The sequence below is a fragment of the Oncorhynchus tshawytscha genome, linkage group LG22 (assembly GCF_018296145.1).
Source record: "Oncorhynchus tshawytscha isolate Ot180627B linkage group LG22, Otsh_v2.0, whole genome shotgun sequence".
NCBI classification, from domain to species: Eukaryota; Metazoa; Chordata; class Actinopteri; order Salmoniformes; family Salmonidae; genus Oncorhynchus; species Oncorhynchus tshawytscha.
The window spans coordinates 36454537-36474985 of NC_056450.1; the positions used below are offsets into that span (position 1 = coordinate 36454537).

General features: G+C 44.3%; 1 protein-coding gene across 7 annotated transcripts in view; it reads right to left on the reverse strand.

Moving 5' to 3' along the window:
* Nucleotides 1–20449, reverse strand: part of LOC112222430 (extracellular sulfatase Sulf-2-like) — a 290565-nt gene that overhangs the window by 53642 nt on the left and 216474 nt on the right. For all 7 annotated transcript variants that reach the window (XM_042304151.1, XM_042304155.1, XM_042304150.1 and 4 more), the window contains 3 exons: nucleotides 11974–12213; nucleotides 9006–9157; nucleotides 7724–7893 (listed from right to left, as the gene is read on the reverse strand). In XM_042304151.1, coding sequence (XP_042160085.1) covers nucleotides 7724–7893; nucleotides 9006–9157; nucleotides 11974–12213 — 562 coding nt within the window. The remainder of the gene's footprint in view (nucleotides 1–7723; nucleotides 7894–9005; nucleotides 9158–11973; nucleotides 12214–20449) is intronic.

Sequence of the window (20449 nt, forward strand, 5' to 3'; positions counted from 1 at the left end):
CTTCTTATACTTCCCCAACGCACAAGTGGTTATCTCCACCCTGCTACCACGAAAAGACTTCCACCCTGCCACAATACAGCGGGTAAACTCAAGTATTTCCCGTGACTGTGCCTCAAAACCAAATGTTTTCCTGGCCCACCACTCCACCCTGGACTTGATCAGCCTCTATGACCAGGTCCACCTCAACAAGGCAGCAGTGCCCACCTTTGCCCGGACTCTAAAGGACATCGCTCTCAAACGTATCCCTAACACTTCACACAGGAGCAACAGATCAATAGACACCCCACCCAGACCAGCGAGACCCCCTCCCAGACCTGCGGGACCCCAACCTAGACCTACACCTAGAGGACCCACGCCAAGAGGACTTACATCCAGACCACAGCACCCCCAGCCACATCCACACCCCTGCCCCAACCATTCAACACCCCCCAAGTCAACCATGCCCACTCCCCATTTAGGCCCCCTCAGATCAGACCTATGCCCCTCCTGCCCACCCCATGCACCCCACCCCCGCAAAGAGGGCCTCGACATGGAAGTCACACATACGCCCAGGTAGTGAGCGGGCAAACAGGCCCAACCCCCACTCTTACAGTAGCCCAAGCCAATGGCATGTACCAGATGCTCAGCAGGCTCTGCTCACACTTATTGGCCTGAGGCCAAACCACGACCAACAACATTGGACACTTTATGGAACACAAAGCAATCACTATATCATCCTGAAATATCCAAGGCCTGAGGTCATCTGCCTTTGGCCTAAAGAGCAGGAACCTGGACTTCACCAAAGAAATCGGTAATACAGACATTGTCATCCTGCAAGAAACCTGGTATAGAGGAGACGGACCCATTGGGTGCCCTCTAGGTTACAGGGAGCTGGTAGTCCCATCCACCAAACTCCAGGTGTGAAACAGGGAAGGGACTCAGGGGTATGCTAATTTGGTATAGAGCAGCCCTAGAAGAAAATGAACAATGACAAATGGTTTGATGAAGAATGCAAATATCTAAGAAAGAATTTGAGATACCTGTCCAACCAAAAACATAGACACCCGGAAAACCTGAGTCTACGCCTTCACTATGGTGAATCACTAAAACAATACAGAAATGCACCAAGGAAAAAGAGGGAACAGCACGTCAGAAATCAGCTCAATGTAATTGAAGAATCCATAGACTCTAACCAGTTCTGGGAAAATTGGAAAACACTAAACAAACAACAAGAATACGAATTATCTATCCAAAATGGAGATGTATGGGTAAACCACTTCTCCAATCTGTTTGGCTCTATAACAAAGAAAAACAGCAAAAACATATACATGATAAAATACAGATCTTAGAATCAACTATTAAAGACTACCAGAACCCACTGGATGCTCCAATTACCTTGAATGAGCTACAGGACAAAATAAAAACCCTCCAACCCAAAAAGACATGTGGCGTTGATGTTATCCTTAATGAAATGATCAAATATACAGACAACAAATTCCAATTGGCTATACTAAATCTCTTTAACATCATCCTCATCATCAATATTTGGAACCAAGGACTGATCACCGCAATCCACAAAAGTGCAGACAAATTTGACCCCAATAACTACCGTGGGATATGCGTCAACAGTAACCTTTGGAAAATCATCTGCATTAATCATTAACAGCAGACTCGTACATTTCTTCAATTAAAATAATGTCCTCAGCAAATGTCAAATTGGCTTTTTACCAAATTACCATACAACAGACCATGTATTCACCCTGAACACCCTAATTGACAATCAAACAAACCAAAACAAAGGCAAAGTCTTCTCATGCTTTGTTGATTTCAAAAAAGCCTTCGACTCAATTTGGCATGAGGGTCTGCTATACAAATTGATGGAAAGTGGTGTTGGAGGTCAAACATACAACATTATAAAATCCATGTACACAAACAACAAGTGTGTGGTTAAAATTGGCAAAAAACGCACAAAGGTCTTCCCACAGGGCCGTGGGGTGAGACAAGGATGCAGCTTTAAGCCCCACCCTCTTCAACATATATATCAACGAATTGGCGCGGGCACTAGAAAAGTCTGCAGCACCAGGCCTCACCCTACTAGAATCTGAAGTCAAATGTCTGCTGTTCGCTGATGATCTGGTGCTTCTGTCACCAATCAAGGAGGGCCTACAGCAGCACCTAGATATTCTGCACAGATTCTGCCAGACCTGGGCCCTGACAGTGAATCTCAGTAAAACCAAAATAATGGTGTTCCAAAAAAGGTCCAGTCGCCAGGACCACAAATGCAAATTCCATCTAGACACTGTTTCCCTAGAGCACACAAAAACTATACCTACCTTGGCCTAAACATCAGCGCCACAGGTAACTTCCACAAAGCTGTGAACGGTCTGAGAGACAAGGCAAGAAGGGCATTCTATGCCATCAAAAGGAACATAAAATTCGACATACCAAATAGAATCTGGCTAAAAATACTTGAATCAGTCATAGAGCCCATTGCCCTTTATGGTTGTGAGGTCTGGGGTCCGCTCACCGAACAAGACATCACAAAATGGGACAAACACCAAATTGAGACTCTGCATGCAGAATTCTACAATTATATCCTTTGTGTACAATGTAGAACACCAAATAATGCATGCAGAGCAGAATTAGGCCAATACCCACTAATTATCCAAATCCAGAAAAGAGCTGTTAAATTCTACAACCACCTAAAAGGAAGCGATTCCCAAACCTTCCATAACAAAGCCATCACCTACAGAGAGATGAATAATTTTGCACGCCCAATTTTTCAGTTTTTGATTTGTTAAAAAAGTTTGAAATATCCGATAAATGTCGTTCCACTTCATGATTGTGTCCCACTTGTTGTTGATTCTTCACAAAAAAATACAGTTTTATATCTTTATGTTTGAAGCCTGAAATGTGGCAAAAGGTCGCAAAGTTCAAGGGGGCCGAATACTTTCGCAAGGCACTGTATTAACTAATCACCAGGCAGGCCATATCCATCCCACCAAAACAGGATGAAATTTCAGTCAGTCTTATCAAAAATCTCTTACAAGAAAAGGACATTATCATCATTTTCACAATTTCACAGTATTATTCCAACCTCATAGTGTGGAAAGATATATATATATATATATATATAATATATATATATATATAAACAGTAACAATCAAAAGTTTGGACACACCTACTCATTCAAGAGTTTTTCTTTATTTTTTATATTTTCTACATTGTAGAATAATAAAAAGAAGACATCAAAGAAGACATCTAAACTATTAAATAACATATGGTATGTAGTAATGTAGTAACCAAAAAAGTTTTCAACAAATCTAAATATAATTCATATTTTAGATTCTTCAAAGTAGCCACTCTTTGCCTTGATGACAGCTTTGCACACTCTCAACCAGCTTCACCTGGAATGCTTTTCCAACAGCCTTGAAGGAGTTCCCACACATGCTGAGCACTTGTTGGCTGCTTTTCCTTCACTCTGCTCTCCAACTCATCTCAAACCATCTCAATTGGGTTGAGGTCGGGTGATTGTGGAAACCAGGTCATCTGATGTAACACTCCACCACTCTCCTTCTTGGTCAAATAGCCCTTACACAGCCTGGAGGTGTCATTGTCCTGTTGAAAAACAAGTGATAGTCCCACTAAGCGCAAACCAGATGGGATGGCATATCGCTGCAGAATGCTGTGGTAGCCGTGCTGGTTGTGTGCCTTGAATTCTCAATAAATCACTGACAGTGTCACCAGTAAAGCACTCCCACACGTCACACCTCCTCCTCCATGCTTCACAGTGGGAACCACATATGCGGAGATCATCCATTCACCTACTCTGCTTCTCAAGGACAGATTTCAAGGACAAAAGACAGATTTCTACCGGTCTAATGTCCATTGCTCGTGTTTCTTGGCCCAACCAAGTCTCTTCTTATTATTGGTGTCCTTTAGTAGTGGTTTCTTTGCAGCAATTCGACCAGGAAGGCCTGATTCACGCAGTCTCCTCTGAACAGTTAATCTTGAGATGTGTCTGTTACTTGAACTCTGTGAATAATTTATTGGGGCTGCAATTTCTGAGGCTGGTAACTCTAATAACCTTATCCTCTGCAGCAGAGGTAACTCTGGGTCTTCCTTTCCTGTGGCGGTCCTCATGAGAGCCAGTTTCATCATAGCACTTGATGGTTTTTGCGACTGCACTTGAAGAAACTTTCAATGTTCTTGAAATTTTCCGTATTGACTGACCTTCATGTCTTAAAGTAATGATGGACTGTCTTTTCTCTTATTTGAGATGTTCTTGCCATTATATGGTGTCATGACGTTGGCCTGGAGGTAGGTTTATGACAAAAATCATTCCTTGCCATCTGTAGTAGTTACTACAAGACAACTAGTAAAATGCTCTAATCATGTATTCCTGTAGGATAACATTTCAGAATAAATCTGTAGGACAACTGGACCCCTTGAGTACCAGTACCAATACGACAGTCAGTCCAGCAACACTCAGTAAGAGGATAAGTAACCTCACAAGTTAAATTGCTTTTGATATTAGCGACATAGGAGTCACTCAGAGTGCAACACGGGGAAGGGAATCTTCATTGCACTCTTCCAATGGTTACACACGCCACTAATAAATAGAACCCTCCGTTCAGGAGAAAAGTTATTAGAAGTCATGAACCACGATCACACCACGTATGACTGTTCTAATACTTAAAGAGTACTTCCGTCATGAGGTTAGCTCCTCTGTGGATAACATAGCTATGAGGTATACCTCTTCATACCTACCGCCACTATAATAATGGAAGACAGTGACTGGTAGTAAAACCACTACAGACTCCCTCGACACCAATTCTGACATACCTGTAGACTGCCCAAAACCAGTGCCTCACAGCTGTAGACGTATCATATAGTTATCAACTTAGGATAGTACCCTAAGCAACACCCCCGCAAATTAGGAAAGCCCTAGATATGATATTAGACAATGCCATGATAGGGTCATCAAGACCATGTACGTAGATGGAATACAGTCCAAATAGATGATTAAGGGGGCATAACTAAATTTTGTTTATGCTTTCATTAATTTTGTTTCATTTTCTTCGGCACGTAGTGCTACATTTTAATTTTCTTCGGCATCAGTTAGTGCCACAACACCACTCATTTGGGAGGAAATGTAATGATATATTTCATGAGTGTGTGTGTGTGTGCGTTGTTAAGCCTAAGTTACTGCCCAGATCTTCCAGTCTGGACGACCAGACGACGGGTCCGGAACGGCGATCCCAATCCAGACATCCGCTGCCCAGCCATGGAGCGGACTTCTTCATTTGCAGAACCCTACCAGGGACGACCACACCAGAGGGGGGACTGCAACAGCGAGTCCACCAACTGGACATCTGCTGTTCAGCCATGGAGCGGACTTCATTCGCAGAACCCAACCCGGGTCGACCACCAGATGGGGACCACAATGATGGTCCACAACCCACAGTCATTTTTTTGTTGGTTTGCAACATGCAGGTTAATCGCAAGATTTAACCCAACATGGGGGGACTGTCATGACGTTGGCCTGCGGGTAGGTTTATGACCGTCATAAATACCTCTTCCACCCTTTTTCCTCTCTCTACCCTACTGATGTGACATTTGAAAACCCCTTGGTTAACATAGAGATTCTGGGAACATCAGAAGGTGGGGGGAAATGAACTATATTCTGATAATCCGACCAATTGAACATATGCGGTGGTACTTAATGAATATGATGTCAGTTCGGTTGTCATCTGGGACATTCTCATCAATGATAGGATGGACATAAACTCTACTACTGCACATTGTAGTTATCGGAGTCACATGGAATTGTTGTTCAATATAAATGTTTGAATATAAAATTATTGGTGAAGAGATTAAGTGTAATTTTAGCTTCCAAGTGAGAGATTTGGGTTTTCATAAGGTTAGGGCTCTGCTCAATCAGTGGCCCGCCCCTGGGAAGAGACATGGGTTATAAAACTTTTCAGACACACCCTTCTCGCTCCACTATATAAAGCCTTGACGAAAATGTAACCTCCTGTTCCAAGTAGGTGAGGTCTGCAGCCTCTGCGTTAAAAGGACTAACATGTCAACTACAGAACTAAGCCAACTTCAGCGTGAGCTTTGGTTGCGAATGGTATGAACTTTGAACTCTTATTCACTACAGAAGTGATACCTCCTAGCCGTTGAGTTAGCAACAGCAGCCGCAAGCGCGGGCTAGGAAAGAACAGACAGAGTATCCCGTCTCCCACACAACAACATTACTACAACGTATCCAATTGACCACCAGAGACATTCTTCAAAGGACAAAGGACTCCGTTTGGCAACACGGCCTTCCATCTACCACCAACCTACCGAAGCGCAGCTCAGAGTAAATATTTATTGCATTTTCCTTTTCCAAATGGGCGGTAATTTAGAATGCATAAGATACTGTATTTACGATAGCACAGCTTCTCCCTTTGTCCCTCAGTCTTCCCGCTCTTTCACTCAAACCCAGCCCCTTTTCTTTTGTGTAACCAGCTGTCATATCTGTTCCACCCGCCAGGGATGTTTTCCTTTATGACGTCATTTGTAATCAAGGTATAATTAATTCTGTGCATATGTAATTCTGTGTGATTAGTTAGGTATTAGTTAGGTATTTAGTAAATAAATTATTACATTTATTACATTTTGTATTGCTGATTCAACTTGTTAGCCAGAGTTCGTGAAGATAACCAAGAATTTACAATTTTCAGATGAGACTGAATTAGGGTGACGATTAATATTGACTGCAATGGATGTAAAATTTTACTAGGTCTTTAAGATTTTATTCAGAAGATAACAGCTCTATAAATATTATTTTGTGGTACCCCGACTCTCTAGTTAATTACATTTACACGATATTCTCAATCAGGTCATATTAATTACGGAGAAAGGATTTTAGAGAATAGCATGTAATATCACTTAATCTGGCATAGCCAAAGACACGACAATGGAGTTGGTCTCATACCAAATAGGGCTATTTCTGTATACCACCCCTACCTTGTCACAACACAACTGATTGGCTCAAGTGCATTAAGAAGAAAAGAAATTCTACAAATGAACTTTTAACAAGGCACACCTGTTTAATTGAAACACATTCCTGGTGACTACCTCATGAATCTGGTTGAGATAATGCCAAGAATGTGCAAAGCTGTCATCAAGGAAAATTGTGGAAACTTTGAAAATATAAAATATATTTTGATTTGGTTCCATATGTGCTATTTCATAGTGTTGATGTCTTCACTATTATTCTGCAATGTAGAAATAGTAAAAATAAAGAAAAACCCTTGAATGAGTAGGTATGTCCAAACCTTTGACTGGTACTGTGTATATATAACACAGGAAATCCTGTTTTTGACTGCACTGGGCCTTTAAGAGAGGCAGTTCTGAGAAGAAGGAGAGAACAAAAAATACATATTTTTCTAAGAATCATATCTATTTCTCAACATTACTCATTGATGCAAGATACCTTGTTTATACCCGATAGCCTCACATCCAAGCCTCCACTCGATAAAAACCTCACTGCATAAAAGGTTCATGTTCTGTTTTTGCAAGTGCATGAGTCAGATTGATGTTGTGATCTTGTTTCACTTACACAGTAAACCAACTTCAGTGTGTGTGTGTGTGTGTGTGTGTGTGTGTGCATGCGTGCGTGCGTGTGTGTGTATGTGTGTGCGTGCGTGTGTGTGCGTGCGTGCGTGCGTGTGTGTGTCAGACACTCACATGTGCTGGGATGCGTTGGGAAAGGCAGTGCTGTACTGAGGTGCTGAGTCCTCTGGCCCATGGGGGGCTGCATGGCTCATCACCATCATCACTGGCCGGTGAGGGTACATCCTCTTAGACGAGCGGAAGTAGTTGATGCCATCCTCTGTGATGAGGTCAGTAAAGTAGTCCTGCAGAAGGACGAAATGCTGATTTAACATCCACACAATGAAAGGGGACATCAGTAAATACGCTTTCCACAAATGTCTGTGTATCCGCTTGATTCTCCTGAAATGCTTTTTGCAAGTCACCCTAGTTTGAATTAAAACATTTCATCACTTCACAGGTGTAGCTGATGTACTATTACAATTAACAATGTCTTCAAAGAGATCCCTCTCTCTATTCAGACATGACAATGGAGACTGAAGGAATGCCAAGGACCAGGGTTCCACCTCTGAGACCAAGCCGACTAAAGAATGCCAAGGACCAGGGTTCCACCTCTGAGACCAAGCCGACTGAAGGAATGCCAAGGACCAGGGTTCCACCTCTGAGACCAAGCCGACTGAAGGAATGCCAAGGACCAGGGTTCCACCTCTGAGACCAAGCCGACTGAAGGAATGCCAAGGACCAGGGTTCCACCTCTGAGACCAAGCCGACTGAAGGAATGCCAAGGACCAGGGTTCCACCTCTGAGACCAAGCCGACTGAAGGAATGCCAAGGACCAGGGTTCCACCTCTGAGACCAAGCCGACTGAAGGAATGCCAAGGACCAGGGTTCCACCTCTGAGACCAAGCCAAGGAGAATATGCAGTCAGAAATCCACACTCATCTTCCTCCCCGTCTCTCTCTCTCTCTCTCTCTCTCTCGCCTTCTCTCTGAGATAGTGCCAGTGGGGGATGGAGAGGAGGCCTTTAGTGAACAGGTTGTGTACATCTGCAGGGCAGTGTTCATGCCATAAACCAAACCACCCCTCCCTCCCTTTCTCCAGTTTTCCCCTCCCATCCCTATCTTCTGTGGGAGGCACCCATTCCTGGCAAGGGTTGGCAGGCACAACTGGAACTAAACTGGGGCCAGGTGGTGTTGGGAAACAGGACAGATAGTTACATCTATATTGTTGGGAAATATCTTGAGAGAAGAGGAATAAATGTAGGATGATGAAAAGGCCTTGACTGATTGATGAGGATGACACTGGCAAACTCAGTTGAGATGGCTAACTCACAGGCAGGGCATAGCACAAGTGAAAGAACACACACACGCACACGCACATGCACACACACACACACACACAGACGTATTATACAGACCTTAGGGTACTCGCAGCCATGTTTCTCGCGGACTCCATTCCTGCACAGGGTGTAGTTGTAGAAGCGGGAGTTCTTGACCAGCCCCACCCACTCTCTCCACCCAGGAGGAATATAGGAACCGTTGTACTCATTCAGGTACTTCCCAAAGAAGCCTGCATGGTGGGGCACAGGCCATTCAATTAACTTAGTTACATTCTTGTTGAAGGGTGGAGGGAGGGAAGGCTGAGTGGTGGAAGTGGAGGGCTCAATGTCACAGACCGGGTAGCCTAGTGGCTAGAGCTGTTGGACTAGTAACCGAAAGGTTGCAAGTTCAAATCCCCGAGCTAACAAGGTACAAATCTGTCGTTCTGCCCCTGAACAGGCAGTTCCTAGGCCGTCATTGAAAATAAGAATATGTTCTTAACTGACTTGCCTAGTTAAATACCACTGCTACAACTACTGTTTCTACAGTTACTACTGCTGCTAAAGCTACTACTACTACTGCTACTGCTGATTCTACTGCTACTAATACCGCTACTGCTGCTACTGCTGTTGCTACTACTACTGTTGCTACTACTAATACTGCTACTACTACTGCTACAAGTATTACTACTACTGCTACAACTGTTACTACAAGTATTACTGCTACTGCTATTATTGTTACTGCTACTACTACTGCTACTACTACTGTTACTACTGCTACTACTACTACTACTGTTTCTACTGCTACAGCTACTACTGCTGCTACTGCTACTCCTACTACTGCTACTACTGCTGCAACTACTGCTACTACTACTGCTACTACTACTACTGATACTGATACTCCTACTACTACTACTACTACAACTATCTCTGCTACTACCACTACTGCTGCTACTACTGCTACTGCTACTACTGCTACTACTGCTGCTACTACTACTGCTAGTATTACTACTACTACTACTGCTACAACTACCTCTGCTACTACCACTACTGCTGCTGCTACTACTACTGTTGCTACTACTAATGCTACTACTGCTACTACTACTGCTACAAGTATTACTACTACTGCTACAACTGTTACTACAAGTATTACTGCTACTACTACTGCTACTGCTATTATTGTTACTACTGCTACTACTACTGCTACTACTACTGTTATTACTGCTACTACTACTACTACTGTTTCTACTGCTACAGCTACTACTGCTGCTACTGCTACTAGTACTACTACTACTACTACTACTACTGCTACTGCTACTACTGATACTGCTACTCCTACTACTGCTACTACTGCTGCAACTACTGCTACTACTACTGCTACTACTACTACTACTGATACTGATACTCCTACTGCTGCTACTACTACTACAACTATCTCTGCTACTACCACTACTGCTGCTACTACTGCTACTGCTACTACTGCTACTACTGCTGCTACTACTACTGCTAGTATTACTACTACTACTACTGCTACAACTACCTCTGCTACTACCACTACTGCTGCTGCTACTACTGCTACTGCTACTACTGCTGCTACTACTACTGCTATTCCTACTACTACTGCTACTACTACTACTACTGCTGCTACTACTACTGCTACTACTACTGCTACTCCTACTGCTACTGCTACTACTGCTGCTCTTACTGCTGCTACTACTACTGCTACTACTACTGCTACTCCTACTGCTACTGCTACTACTGCTGCTCTTACTGCTGCTACTACTGCTACTATTACTACTACTACTACTGCTTCTGTTACTACCACTACCACTACTACTACTACTAGTGAGTCTGTCTGGATAAATGCTAGAGACAGAATTCTGATCTGATTTGCTCCTCTCCTAGTGGATTAGCAGGCAGTAGCTGAGGAAGAACACACTACCTACATCAGACTGTATTCACAAAGTGTCTGAGTGTAAGAATGGTGATCTAGGATCAGTGTTGTCTTTCAGATCATAATAAATAATAGGATAGACCCCTGCCCAAGTGTTTCTCTCTGGGGGAAGGAGAGTTCTTCAGTGGCTTAACGTTAACATAATGAGTTGATAGGTTTTAGCATGGCATGAGGCCTTTGGTTGAGGCAGTGTTGGGTTGTTGGGGAGAGGCAAGCCATGGCCGATACACGGCACAGACACAGTGTAGACCGATGTGGGCTTTGGCTTCCGTCAGTCGTAACGTGGTGGATTTCTAGGGAAACTGCTTGGAACACATGTTACTGCATGTCTTGTCAGCGAGTGTAACACCGATTGAGATTCTCTTGAATTAAAAAAAACAAAAACATTTCTAGATTTCCATTCATGTGTGTGATGAAATTATACCAGTGCAGTGCTGTGCAGCAGCCTCCCCTTTCTTTTGGAATGAGTCACAAAAGTGTAACTTCAAAACAAGCACATGACCACATCTTCAAAGAAGGGTTTTTGATCATGAGTGAATGTGTGTGTATGAGCGTGCATGCTTGTGTGTGTTCTTTTCCTATAAGTTCTGTGATTTCTGGAGAACAGGACAAAGGCAATGTCAGAGCTGGCTCCTGAAAGGACTTCTCTCTCTGTTATGGCTGGGAGCCAAGTACTGTATCTAATGTAAAAGCAACTATTGCATTAGTAAAGAAACCTATGAATGTCAGTGTCTGTCTGGATGAAACAGCAAGGTCTGCCAGAGAATGGCCGTCCACTCTGAGAGAGGCCCAGCCTGCACCCCAAACGGCCGACAGGATAGGATAGAACAGAACACCAGGCAGGATAGAACAGAACACCTGATAGGATAGAACAGAACACCTGATAGGATAGAACAGAACACCAGGCAGGATAGAACAGAACACCAGGCAGGATAGAACACATCTAATGGCTTTCACAAGTCCTAACAGAGTGTGAAATGTGTAATCTAATTAAGAAAGGCTTTTGAATTCTCAATAAAAATAGTGTTTGCCTCAATTGATTAAGAGATAAGTGATGACTTCAAGTAAACGTGTGTGTGTGTGTGTGTGTGTCAATCTGTACGGACTACTGACCTGTCCTGTAGCCGGTGTTGTTGAGGTACACTCCGAAGGTCCTAGTCTCGTGCTGGGCCTGCCAGGAGGGGGAGGAACAGTTCTCATTGTTGGTGTAGGTGTTGTGGTTGTGAGCGTACTTCCCCGTCAACATGGAGGAGCGTGAAGGACAGCACATGGGCGTGGTCACAAAGGCGTTGGAGAAGTGAGTCCCACCCTGCTCCATGATACAACGTGTCTTATTCATGACCTGCATGGAGCCTGACGAGGGGGAAAGATAGAGAGACAGGGAGAGAAAGTAAGTGATAGTGTGTGTGAGAGAGAGAGAGAGAGCGAGAGAGAGAGCAAGAGAGAGAGAGAGGGAGAGCGAGAGAGACAGAGATGGAGAGGCAGAGAGAGAGAGGCAGAGAGAGATAGAGAGAGAGAGAGAGAGAGAGAGAGAGAAAAAAGGAAAGCTGTGACTATGTACAAACTCAGTGAGCCTTGCTATTGAGAAAGGCCGCCATAGGAAGACCTGGCTCTCAAGAGAAGACAGGCTATGTGCACACTACCCACAAAATGAAATGGAGATGCCAAATGTATGACCATATTAGAGGCACATATTTCCCTAAGATTACACAAAGAAATCCAAAACAGACCTAATTTTGATAAACTCCCATATCTACTGGGTGAAATACCACAGTGTGCCAACACAGTAGCAAGATTTGTGACCTGTTGCCACAAGAAAAGGGCAATCAGTGAAGAACAAACACCATTGTAAATACAACCTATATTTATGTTTACTTTGTACTTTAACTATTTGCACATTGTTACAACAGTGTATATATACAAAATATGACATTTGTCGTGTCTTTATTCATTTGGAACTTCTGTGCGTATAATGTTTACTGTTAGTTCTTATTCTTTATTTCACTTTTGGTTATTATCTAGTTCACTTGCTTTGGCAATGTTAACATGTTTCCCATGCTAATAAAGCCCTTAAATTGAAATGGAATTGAATTGAAAGAGAGAGGCGGAGCGAGAGAAACACACACCAGGGTCAGATCTGCTCTGTTTCAGACTGACATGTGACAAGCAAGAGGCAGCCCCCACACACCACTTAGCATGGCATCTGTTCTGCTCATGTGTGAGAGAAGGAAGGAGGAGAGATGTGATGAGGGGAGAAGGAAGGAGGAGAGATGTGATGAGGGGAGAAGGAAGGTGGAGAGATGTGATGAGGGGAGAAGGAAGGTGGAGAGATGTGATGGAGAGAGAAGGAAGGTGGAGAGATGTGATGAGGGGAGAAGGAAGGAGGAGAGATGTGATGAGGGGAGAAGGAAGGTGGAGAGATGTGATGAGGGGAGAAGGAAGGTGGAGAGATGTGATGAGGGGAGAAGGAAGGTGGAGAGATGTGATGAGGGGAGAAGGAAGGAGGAGAGATGTGATGAGGGGAGAAGGAAGGTGGAGAGATGTGATGAGGGGAGAAGGAAGGTGGAGAGATGTGATGGGGGGAGAAGGAAGGTAGAGAGATGTGATGAGGGGAGAAGGAAGGTGGAGAGATGTGATGAGGGGAGAAGGAAGGAGGAGAGATGTGATGAGGGGAGAAGGAAGGAGGAGAGATGTGATGGAGAGAGAAGGAAGGTGGAGAGATGTGATGAGGGGAGAAGGAAGGAGGAGAGATGTGATGAAGGAAGGAGGAGAGGTGTGATGAGGGGAGAAGGAAGGAGGAGAGATGTGATGGAGAGAGAAGGAAGGTGGAGAGATGTGATGAGGGGAGAAGGAAGGAGGAGAGGTGTGATGAGGGGAGAAGGAAGGAGGAGAAATGTGATGAGGGGAGAAGGCAGGAGGAGAGATGTGATGAAGGGAGAAGGAAGGAGGAGAGGTGTGATGAGGGGAGAAGGAAGGAGGAGAGGTGTGATGAGGGGAGAAGGAAGGAGGAGAGGTGTGATGAGGGGAGAAGGAAGGAGGAGAGGTGTGATGAGGGGAGAAGGAAGGAGGAGAGGTGATGAGGGGAGAAGGAAGGAGGAGGGATGGGATGAAGGGAGAAGGAAGGAGGAGAGATGTGATGAGGGGAGAAGGCAGGAGGAGAGATGTGATGAAGGGAGAAGGAAGGAGGAGAGGTGTGATGAGGGGAGAAGGAAGGAGGAGAGATGTGATGAAGGGAGAAGGAAGGAGGAGAGGTGTGATGAGGGGAGAAGGAAGGAGGAGAGATGTGATGAAGGGAGAAGGAAGGAGGAGAGATGTGATGAGGGGAGAAGGAAGGAGGAGAGATGTGATGAGGGGAGAAGGAAGGAGGAGGGATGGGATGGGATGATGGGAGAAGGAAGGAGGAGAGATGTGATGAGAGAGAAGGAAGGTGGAGAGATGTGATGAGGGGAGAAGGAAGGAGGAGAGATGTGATGAAGGAAGGAGGAGAGGTGTGATGAGGGGAGAAGGAAGGAGGAGAGATGTGATGAAGGAAGGAGGAGAGGTGTGATGAGGGGAGAAGGAAGGAGGAGAGATGTGATGAAGAAGGAAGGTGGAGAGGTGTGATGAGGGGAGAAGGAAGGAGGAGAGATGTGATGAAGGGAGAAGGAAGGAGGAGAGGTGTGATGAGGGGAGAAGGAAGGAGGAGGGATGTGATGAAGGGAGAAGGAAGGAGGAGAGGTGTGATGAGGGGAGAAGGAAGGAGGAGAGGTGATGATGGGAGAAGGCAGGAGGAGAGATGGGGTGATGAGGGGAGAAGGTTCTTGCTGTCTGTCTTCTGGAAGAAGATGAATAAACAAACAACACAGAGGAGAGGAGGGCACAACCCCACCACACACATACAAACACACACGCACACACGCACGCACGCACACACACATGCACACACGAAGGGCAGGGTAAAGTTAACAGACAGAGGATGTCCTGAAGTCCTTGACCTTTTCAGAGACAATCGCCAGGCCTTTAACAACCAGACACAAAGGTCAAAACACAGGGCTGGCCATGCTGAGAGATGTTAACACTGTCCTACAGAGGTTCAGAGAGGGAGGGGAAAGTTCCTATTTACAGTTTTTTACAATCGCTAGGACCCATTTCTCAATACTTAGGTCACTTTTAACTGAGCTAAACGACTACCACCCCGTAGCACTCACTTCCGTCATCATGAAGTGCTTTGAGAGACTAGTCAAGGACCATATCACCTCCACCCTACCTGACACCCTAGACCCACTCCAATTTGCTTACCGCCCAAATAGGTCCACAGACGATGCAATCTCAACCACACTGCACACTGCCCTAACCCATCTGGACAAGAGGAATACCTATGTGAGAATGCTGTTCATCGACTACAGCTCGGCATTCAACACCATAGTACCCTCCAAGCTCGTCATCAAGCTCGAGACCCTGGGTCTCGACCCCGCCCTGTGCAACTGGGTACTGGACTTCCTGACGGGCCGCCCCCAGGTGGTGAGGGTAGGCAACAACATCTCCTCCCCGCTGATCCTCAACACTGGGGCCCCACAAGGGTGCGTTCTGAGCCCTCTCCTGTACTCCCTGTTCACCCACGACTGCGTGGCCACGCACGCCTCCAACTCAATCATCAAGTTTGCGGATGACACAACAGTGGTAGGCTTGATTACCAATAACGACGAGACGGCCTACAGGGAGGAGGTGAGGGCCCTGGGAGTGTGGTGTCAGTAAATAACCTCACACTCAACGTCAACAAAACTAAGGAGATGATTGTGGACTTCAGGAAACAGCAGAGGGAACACCCCCTATCCACATCGATGGAACAGTAGTGGAGAGGGTAGCAAGTTTTAAGTTCCTCGGCATACACATCACAGACAAACTGAATTGGTCCACTCACACAGACAGCATCGTGAGGAAGGCGCAGCAGCGCCTCTTCAACCTCAGGAGGCTGAAGAAATTCGGCTTGTCACCAAAAGCACTCACAAACTTCTACAGATGCACAATCGAGAGCATCCTGGCGGGCTGTATCACCGCCTGGTACGGCAACTGCACCGCCCTCAACCGTAAGGCTCTCCAGAGGGTAGTGAGGTCTGCACAACGCATCACCAGGGGCAAACTACCTGCCCTCCAGGACACCTACACCACCCGATGTCACAGGAAGGCCATAAAGATCATCAAGGACAACAACCACCCGAGCCACTGCCTGTTCACCCCGCTATCATCCAGAAGGCGAGGTCAGTACAGGTGCCTCAAAGCTGGGACCGAGAGACTGAAAAACAGCTTCTATCTCAAGGCCATCAGGCTGTTAAACAGCCACCACTAACATTGAGTGGCTGCTGCCAACACACTGACTCAACTCCAGCCACTTTAATAATGGGAATTGATGGGAAATGATGTAAAATATATCACTAGCCACTTTAAACAATGCTACCTTATATAATGTTACTTACCCTACATTATTCATCTCATATACATACGTATATACTGTACTCTATATCATCGACTGCATCCTTATGTAATACATGTATCACTAGCCACTTTAACTATGCCACTTGGTTTACATACTCATCTCATATGTATATACTGTACTCGATACCATCTACTGTATCTTGCCTATGCTGCTCTGTACCATCACTCATTCATATATCCTTATGTACATATTCTTTATCCCCTTACACTGTGTATAAGACAGTAGTTTTGGAATTGTTAGTTAGATTACTTGTTGGTTATTACTGCATTGTCGGAACTAGAAAGCACAAGCATTTCGCTACACTCGCATTAACATCTGCTAACCATGTGTATGTGACAAATAAAATTTGATTTGATTTGATTTGATTTGACTTTTTCAAAACTCTTCACACAGTGAGGACAACAGCAGTCTATGTGGGTTAAACTGTGGATCGTGTTTCATTGCTTTGGCTCAAAACGCATTCAATGACTACATCTTTCAAATGTCATGAACTCTTTTCTCACTCAGACACAACCACCACCAAAACTCTATGTACCTACAGGCCAATTTACATGAACTCTTTTCTCACTCAGACACAACCACCACCAAAAGTCTATGTACCTACAGGCCAATTTGCACATGTTTACATACTCTTTTCGAAACTGTTAAACTTATGTTCAAAACCTAACATAACACAAAATTGAATAAGACATAAATGTGCTACATTTCTACAGTAATAGCGAATTGAAATATATTCCACATCTAAAAAATGAAATACTATCAAAACAATTAGACCAACCACAGCTGATTCCCATTGTAGCTGAACACCTACACAGGTAGTCTTTCAATTTCATTATCAGCCACTTCTCTCTCAGCCAGGGAGAGAGAAGTGGCTGACAGAGGAAGAAGAGTGGCTGGGAGAGGGAGAGGAGTACGTATGAGTGGTGGAAGAAGACTGAGAGGAAGATCAAGAGCTGTCGTCTCAGATGAGATTAGAGATACTATAATTGATCCTGTAATAGATCATGGTCTATCAATGAGAGAGGCTGGTCTGAGAGTGCAGCCAAATCTGCAACTCTCAACATTGGTATCTATTCCGAGAAATGTCCGTCAAAACACCAGGTAAGATGTGCATTCTGCAAGGGCATCTGACTGAACTGCACATCACAGAAGTCAGTTGAGCAACGCCTCCAAACCTACTTGTGTGTGATTGTAATTGTTTTTGTATTTCTGCTTAGTACCCAACGTTACCTCCTACAGGCAGGAGAGGTAGGATTTTCACTGCTGTGCAGGAAACTGCAATCGTTGATATGGTCATCAGAAACAATGGCATAAAACTCACAGAGATTCGGGACAGAGTGTTGGCAGACAATGTAAGCACAACAAATATTTCTAGAGTCCTGAAACAACATCAAGTCAGGATGAAGCAGTTGTACACTGTCCCCTTTGAGAGGAACTCTGAACGAGTCAAGCAATTCAGGAACCAATAATTCCAGGTATGATGACTATAAAATACAGAACTGGTTTTGAACAAAACCAAACAGGGCAGAGGCACACTGAGGCATGTTTTAGGTATAATGTAAACTACCGTAATAGCCTAACTCTTATGTTGCCTTGTGGATTTATTTTAGAGAGTCATGGAGATTGAAGCCAGGCAAACACCCCACATATTCATCTTTGTGGATGAGGCTGGTTTCAGCTTGGGCCAAAAACACAGCGGGAGGAAGGAATGTGATTGGACAAAGAGCCACAGTGGATGTCCCGGGCCAGAGTGTCACACCCTGACCTTAGTGTTCTTTGTTTTCCTTGTTATGTTGGTTAGGTCAGGGTGTGACATGGGTGATGTATGTGTTTGTTATTGTCTAGGGGTTTTGTATGTTTATGGGGCTGTTTCCTTTCTAGGTAGTTTTGTACGTCTAAGGTTGCCCAGATTGGTTCTCAATTAGAGGCAGCTGTCTATCGTTGTCTCTGATTGGGAACCATATTTAGGCAGCCATATTCTGTGGGTACTTTGTGGGTGATTGTCTTCTGTCTTTGTGTCTATGTACCAGATAGGACTGTTTAGGTTTGTCACATTTGTTGTTTTGGTATTTTGTAGTGTTCACGTTTATGGTCTTTATTAAACATGTTGAACTCTAACCACGCTGCGCTTTGGTCCGATCCTTCGTCCACAGAAGAAAGCCGTTACACAGAGGGGTGCCAACATCACAATGTGGGCAGCAATATCCTCTGATGGATTTCTGTTACACAAACCGCTAATTGGGCCGTACAACACCGAGCTTCTCATTAGATTCCTGGATGACCTCTATGGAAGGTTTGGGCCGTACAACACTGAGCGTCTCATTACATTCCTGGATGACCTCTATGGAAAGGTTGTGCCATACAACACCGAGCTTCTCATTACATTCCTGGATGACCTCTATGGAAGGTTTGGGCCGTACAACACTGAGCGTCTCATTACATTCCTGGATGACCTCTATGGAAAGGTTGTGCCATACAACACCGAGCTTCTCATTACATTCCTGGATGACCTCTATGGAAGGGTTGTGCCAGGTGAGGACAGGGTTGCAGTGGGGTGAAATAGACCAACGTTTGTAATTGTATGGGACAATGTGGCATTTCACCACTCCCATACAGTCACAGAGTGGTCTGCAGCCCATCCCAGGATGGTGTCACTTTTCCTTCCACCTTACTCTCTATTCCTCAACCCCATAGAGGAATTATTTTCCTCCCACCTTACTCTCCATTCCTCAACCCCATAGAGCAATTATTTTCCTCATGGAGGTGGAAGGTTTATGACCACCATCCACATGATCAAATGCCCCTCCTAGACACAATGAATGCTGGATGCCTGGACATATCTGCGGAAGATTGCCAGGGATGGACCAGGCATTCCAAAAGATTATTTCCTAGGTGTATTGCCCAAGATGACATAAGATGTGACGTGGATGAGAACCTGTGGCCAAATGCAGAAGACAGGGTTGACTAGTATTGCTACTGTATCTGTATCGGTAGATGGTGTATATACAAAATATTGTATTTTGGAATCACTCAATGCCATAAAATGACATAGAACATATTGAAGCATATTGCATCATGTCTGATTCATTCCTGTAACATAAACTGCAGTGGATTCTAAACAGTAGAGAGGTGTTATTCTTGTTTTGTAAAGACAGCATTGTGGTATGCTACCTGTTAGTGTTGTTATGGTCATTGTTTTATGAGTGACAACGTGTTGTTGGGTGACAACCTTTGCTCGTGTTATGGGAAGAACGAGTTGATTCGAGACATGAAGTGTTCTGGTAGTTTTAGGGCATTTTGAAAGTGAAATTAACTGCTGTGCCAAGCTAAAAGTTAGTTAGGAGAACTGTGTGAAGTGTTCTGGTAGTTTTAGGGCATTTTGAAAGTGAAATTAACTGCTGTGCCAAGCTAAAAGTTAGTTAGGAGAACTGTGTGAAGTGTTTTGAAAAAGTGACTTAAGTACCCGGAAATGGGTCCTAGTGATTTAAAAAAAAACTGTAACATGGGAGATTTTTCACAGATAACAGGGCTGCCTGAGGTGACAGTATTTTGTGATACGCTACAGACACCTTTAACCTTGTACACTTGGAGTGAGCAATTTGTTGATTGGCCAAATCTATTGGAGAGCCGCCTAAAATAGCCTGTACAAAATAGGCAATCATCCTGCAAAATGAGTCTTCAGGGGCCCTTTTCATTCAGGAACAGCATCACCTTTTCCACTGGCATAATGTAATTGTAAAGTGCCGTGAAATTACTTTGACAAGGTGAGCGAGAGGCAGTGGAATCTCACAGCAGCAAGATTTGTGACCTGTTGCCACAAGAAAAGGGCAACCAGTGAAGAACAAACATCATTGTAAATACAAACCACATTTGTTTTTTTTCCCTTTTGTACTTGAACTATTTGCACATCGTTATAGCACTATACATATCCATAATGTGACCTTTGAAATGTCTCTTCCTTAGAGTGTAATGTTTACTGTCAATTTTTAATGTTTATTTCACTTTTGTATATTATCTACCTCACTTGCTTTGGCAATGTTAACACATGTTTCCCCATGCCAATAAAACCCCTTGAATTGAATAGAGAGAGACAGAGAGAGACAGAGAGAGAGAGAG